At 37.3% G+C, this 6000-nt stretch overlaps 1 protein-coding gene across 3 annotated transcripts; it reads right to left on the bottom strand.

Annotated features, from left to right (window-relative positions):
* Positions 1-498: 498 nt before the first annotated feature.
* Positions 499-5726, bottom strand: LOC140996169 (uncharacterized). Of its 3 annotated transcripts, none has more exons than XM_073466855.1 (7): positions 5604-5726; positions 5194-5326; positions 3615-3713; positions 2722-3516; positions 2432-2574; positions 1543-1652; positions 499-1454 (listed from the first exon to the last, which is right to left on the bottom strand). In XM_073466855.1, the coding sequence occupies exons 2-7, from the start codon at positions 5297-5299 to the stop codon at positions 1316-1318; spliced, it is 1392 nt and encodes a 463-aa protein (XP_073322956.1). In that variant the 5' UTR covers positions 5300-5326; positions 5604-5726; the 3' UTR covers positions 499-1315. The 3 variants fall into 3 exon arrangements, with proteins under 3 accessions (XP_073322956.1, XP_073324059.1, XP_073323451.1); XM_073467958.1 differs by having other exon boundaries at positions 5194-5271; positions 5604-5682; XM_073467350.1 differs by having other exon boundaries at positions 5194-5319; positions 5604-5682.
* Positions 5727-6000: the final 274 nt, after the last annotated feature.

Below are 6000 nucleotides of genomic sequence, written 5' to 3' on the forward strand. Positions count from 1 at the left end.
TGTGTAATTCTTTTTTTTAGCCATTTACATGTATTTATCTCTTTTTTTGCCATCTGTGAGCGGATTTCAGGGATGTGACTTTATGTACATTCTCAAATTCATCTCAGTGCCCCTCTACACTTTGCTAACAGAGAGCTAGAGTAGCTAACGTTAATTTAGTCAGCCTTCCACCACAACATAGAAGTTCCACAGAGCCCTTTTAATGTAGTAAAATGTTTCCACAGCATCATACATAAACAGTGTTTGACAGGCGTCCCTAACTAGCCAACACAGGTGTCCATCAGCTGCTTCTCGACACATATCCAAGCCAGCACTGCATTTTGGCTCGCAGATAGTATAATTTGAATCCATCAAACTCACCCAATTATTAGGATGCTTCGTACTCCTTCAGATGCAACTTCAAATAAATGAAAACCACCAGTTCAGAAATAGGCCAACAATTATCCTGGTACTTTTAAATGTAGTGTCCAAATTATTTGAGCACATTGATGAACTTGATGTAGTACAATGTGAATTACTTTATTTGAAATCACTCATTTTATGTGTTTACATGAATCAATATATAAAATGTGTTTATATTAAAAAAAAAGTGCAAAGAAATTGTTTAATTGCAAGGCAATGTACATAATGTATGTTTTTCCCACACGTCAATTTAAATAGTTAAAGCACAGATTGAATGGTTGTTAACACATATTGAATTATGCATAATACAGAACCGTCCATTTCCATTTATCTCATCATGAACCTTCGTACTAGCTGGACTTTGAGGTCATACAAGAAGCCATAACTAAACAAAATGTTTATGTTTATGTTTTTGCTGTTGATTTTCAGGGCCTGGCACCAGAGGACACAATGGAAAGCAAGCTCAAACTCCACCCAACTGCTCCGTCACAAGCCTCAAAGCAACTCATTAGTAGGTACAACTTCTGGGAAAATTGATTAATTAGTTTGACATAATCTAGAAGTGTCTATTTCACATATGTGTACACTGAAAATCATTCTTTTCAAGATTAGTTACAAGGTTAACATGATTGTTTGTTACAGTATGTACAGATATCATTGTACAGTTAACTGGTGCAACATTACAAAAACAGTTTTATCCAAACAACCTATCTTAATGTATCTGCTTCAGCACAAGATCAGCCATCTGCTAAATTTGACTTACATCACTTATCACAACAATACATTCAGGCTTTAGCTGTTAGCAATGCTCTTTGTCATTGTGTGTAAATTTGATATTACATGATAATCATCTGTACCAGACAGTGGCCAGCAAGGCTAGTCAAAGCTCTAGTCCACTTTGCAAACAGGAAAACTACATCTCACAGATCCAGTTTTGTTCTCCGGTACAGCTCTCATCATTCCATTCTCCATTCCCTGTCGCCTGGTGCAGGAACTCCCCACAGTCCTGGTTCCTCCCGTCAAAGCTGTTGGGCTGGTTTTTACCCCAGAACCTGCAGGACAATGAGAGACATCCAAAATGAGAAAAAATGCTGCTCTATCCTTTGATGAACGAGGTCTACATAGTTTTTAGTTTCTTACGTTGTGGTCAGTGGCGACCCATCTACCCATTTCCAATTCCCTTCCACTCCTTCATCCGTCAATCCAATCCAGACTTCTTTGCCACTTGAATACAAGCCATTGATGAAGATCTACGGCGGATAAGACATAAAATCAAAACTTACTAAACACAAAGCTACCTTAAGTCGCGTTTTACTTCATGAGAATGTAATACAGACAGTTATCGTTGTGATGAAGCAGAATAACTTAAAGCTGCACTAATGAATATTTTTATACTAACAATTGATGATATTATGTTATTAATTAAGCTAGCATAAGTAAGAAGTAACAATAGTTTCACTTCCTTTGTCTCTTATTCTCCTATATTTTCACTATTTCCAGTGGAGCGCTTAGCCGCTATGCTGATGGCATTGTCAACATGGCTTCACAAACAATTTGTCCTGCCAAAATGTGCTTTTGTTTAAGGATAACTGAACCAAAACATTAGTTGCAGGTTGTACAATCCAAACTATGAGCAGGCAGTGGCTGGTGGGGTTCCTAATATAGGAAACTTCTTCGTCGGCCGAGAAGAAAGTCCCCAGACTAGGTTGTTATGTGAGAGTCTTCATAGACATTGTGAAATTCTTTCTATGACTGGTTCTTCATTATTTGCACCTACTTGTTAAATCGGCATATGTTATACATTAAGTTCTTTGTGGACACCAGCAGAGCAAAGTGATAATTCCTTGAGGCTTCATCACTAGGAGCATCCTCTTTCACGTCACACATCCATTGTTAGTGTGATACTGATTAGTGCAGCTTTCATGAACTTAAATGCCATGAAGAAGCTGGTTTATTGTGCTTTCATGGTGACACCTGCATGAACAGTCATGCCGATATACTGTAGATAAATGCAAAGAGATAAACAAACCATTTCCTCTTGGGTTTTTATGATTGCCAGGTCTGCTCCTTTGCTTTGACAGTATTCTCTACCCTTCCTCCAGGTTGACTTGCCATTGGAAGTGTAGTAGCAGCTGCCCTCATATTTTCTCCAGCCACTGGGGCATTTTACATCTGAAAATGCAGTCATTGAAAGCTATTTGAAAGCATGGATTTGTTTTTCATCAGAAGGTATGGCAGACCTTAAAGTTCTGTCTAGAATCATTTTGGCAAGAGGGCCACATACATATTGTCAATATGAAAACATCCTTAACATGTTACCTCGAATCTTTGCCTTCAGTTTTTCAATTTCTATTTGCAGCTCGTCTCTCTCAGCAGTCAGGTTGTCGTTGTTCTTCATCAGCAGGTCTCTCTCCACTGTTACATTTTGGCAACTGTTTTCCATCTCCTTTTTTTCTTGAGTCATGGACGTGTAAGAAGCCTGCAGCTCATCCAAGGATTTTACAAGTACATCATACCTGGCCTGCAGATTTTCCTTTTCTACTGTCAGGTTTTGATGGCTGCTTGCTATCTTGTCTTTCTCAATGGTAGAGTGGTTGTATCTGTCGTGCAAGTGCTCTACAGCCTTAGTCATGGCGTTGTAATTAATTTGCAGCTGATCTCTTTGTCTGGTTGCGTTATTGTATTTGTTCTGTAAATTGTCCCTTTCTTTGGTCACTGAGACATAATGGGCCTGTAACTCATTTTTGCGGTTGACCGCTATATCGTATTGTTTTTGTATCAGGTCTTTGGTTGAAGTTAAGGCTCTGTTATCAGTCTGGAGCTGGTCGTTACTGGCTTTTAGTGTTTCGATCTCCTTGGTTGAAGCAGTGTTACTGGCCTGTAACTGGCTTTGGCTACTTTTAAGTTCAGTTACTTCCCTACTCAGTACATTGTTGTTGGTGTCTATGCGGTTATATCTGGTAGATAAGTAATCGTAATTTTGCTGTAAGTTTGTATTTGTGACCTGGAGATCCCTTTTCTGTTTTTGCGCTGTCCTCAGATCCTCCTGCAGATTGTCTTTCTCTTTACGCATGGCTTTTAGGTTGTTCTGATGCTCTTGCTCTGTGTTTTGATCTGCCAAAAATAAGATATAAATCAGTAATTTTATCATGACATGAGGCAACTTTTTAAAACGTGAAAATTTGACAAAGGAAACAAAGAGGTGGACTCACAGTGGACACTCTGACCTATGACCCCAAACAACAGGATTAGACACAGCAGACCGAGGCAAACTGTAGCGATCCGGAAAGGGCTGTTTCTCAATGCATAAACTGGATGACAGCAGGAGTAGAGACAGAAACTTAAAACCAAAGAAGTGTTTTAAGGAACTTGTGGTTTTGTGCTTCATCTGTACTATGAGTGGTGAGGCATGGTGTTGCAAAATACTATTCAAAACATTTATTTCAAGCAAAAGTGCTGACGAATTAATAGTTTCAAAACATATTACATATACGAACATATTTATGTTGGAACTTGTAATTATATATATACTGTGTATATATATGTATATATATATATATATATATATATATATATATATACACTACTAAAGAGTGAGTAAGGAATGAATCAGGAACGACTTGATAATTACATAAGAGTAGAATCTTTAACGAGAAATTGAGGACTATACAGTAGATAGTGAAGACAACAGACTGGGAGAAAATATATTAATAACTCATTAGGTAATGAGTGCTTCATGAAAATCTGTCAATCAACAACTAATTAATAAGTAATTATTTAATCATAAGTTATACTTTTTGTGCCTCCTCAAGTAGTGATACAAAATACTGAGTAGTTTCCAAGTAGTCCCTCAGTACTTCATGATAATAACAATTAGTTACTAAGACCCTGTCCATGCGTACACACATCTCTTAAAACAAAGCTTTTCTCATGCATTCTGACCTTTTGTACAAACATCAACAGCAGTTTAGGTCACTGAAAACGGAGCTTTTGGAAAACTCCTGTCAGAGTGAAGTTATTAAGAAACCATGTTTTCAGTGTTTACGTCTGAGTGGGCAGAAACAGAGATTTTTGGAAAGAATGGCGCAGACACACACATTTATCAGTGTTTGTAGCATCATTTGCAAATGTGAACAGCCCACTAATACAACCAAAAGTAAAATGACCTTGGCCAGGTAGCATGTTATAGCCTGATATTAGCAGCATATTTTCATTGGTTTAGATTACGTTAGCTTGGCATGCTACATAACTGAGTTGTGTGCAAATTACCTGTGCAAACGTTGACACCCATATGGCACATCCCACTTCAAGACATACATTTTCAAGACATAACATTGACATGATGCTGCAGAGATTTGGTTGTAGTTAGCACCTAGTACATTCAGATACATCTGACATTATTTTTTATAGTATTTAGGCCTATGATAGTAGTGTTGCAATAAGTCACCATATCATACAAAAAACAATTCTTGCATTTTGTGTCCACAGCGTATTCTGCTGCACCCCAGCAGCCAAAAAACAACAAGTTATAGAAATAAACATTTTTGTTAAGTAAGTTCATTTCTATCAAATATACAAGTGTGATTATTGTATGGCATTGCCCGTGGTAATGCTAGGTATTTCTGTTTTTTTTTTTTTTAATAAGATAGAATTAAAACAGTACATTGTGGGCTGTGAAACCAAATCAGTGAGCTAAAAAACATTAAAAAGCAGTTGACAAATTTGTATAGTCTCATTTTATAAATTGTTAAATCACCCAATTGTATTTGAAAGGAAGTTAAGATGTTTTACCTGAATACTGGAGCTTGCTGCCATCCGTGAAGAATTGCTTATAGCCAATTTTACTGTTCTCCATGTCCATGTTTGTCACTGTGGAGGCACGGTACTCAACGGCCATATTTGCATCTGCTTCATGAGCTGCAGTCTTACCAGCAAAACACTGCGGCATTAGCTTATGAAAAAACTCTTTCAGTAATAATACAAAAAATCTATCCACTTTCACCAATTTCACGTTGATTTATGTTCTTCTTCAAAGTTCCCTATCTTGACATAAAGAATAATACTGTAGAACTTATATTACCTTTTAGCAGGATTCAAACGTCTACATAGAATTCTAGGTTTAGCTGTTTTGTTTTTTTGGAATCTACACCTGGATCATAATGCCACACATGAATGTAAGATAGCAACAAAGTAAACCTTACCTCTCCTTGTAGAGATGATCAAAGATTTGGAATAATGAAGGAATTATGTTTTGTGTTCCTGTAACTTCAGATCACAAAGGCAGTGCACCTGTGTGTCAATATATGCCACACTCACTTTAAAGTATGGTGTTCTTTTCACTTGTGACCAGTGGGGCAGAAATTGAGGGCTGGCCAGGAGGCGGAGTGAGAAACTCCCTTCTTCCTAACCGCAAGTGAGTTAGACAGAGAAATCAAATTAAAGGATTAGTTCACCCAAAAATGAAAATTTGGTCATTACAAAACCACTCTTGTAAATACAAATCCCAGGTCTGAAACAATTTGTCATTTGTCAACATAATGTAGGTGCTAACTGCAAACAAAACTCATTACGTCATAACAATGTTATGTCTTGGAAACT

Source organism: Pagrus major, chromosome 1 (assembly GCF_040436345.1).
Source record: "Pagrus major chromosome 1, Pma_NU_1.0".
Lineage (NCBI taxonomy): Eukaryota > Metazoa > Chordata > Actinopteri > Spariformes > Sparidae > Pagrus > Pagrus major.

What these genes read in the sequence shown, in the direction of transcription:
- LOC140996169 (XM_073466855.1), bottom strand. Translation starts at nt 5,299, where the DNA reads ATGGCCGTTGAGTACCGTGCCTCCACAGTGACAAACATGGACATGGAG. An exon ending in CATAGGTCAGAGTGTCCACT is followed by an intron (nt 3,517 to 3,614) that starts GTGAGTCCACCT and finishes TATTTTTGGCAG; the next exon opens with ATCAAAACACAGAGCAAGAG. An exon ending in ACTGAAGGCAAAGATTCGAG is followed by an intron (nt 2,575 to 2,721) that starts GTAACATGTTAA and finishes CTGCATTTTCAG; the next exon opens with ATGTAAAATGCCCCAGTGGC.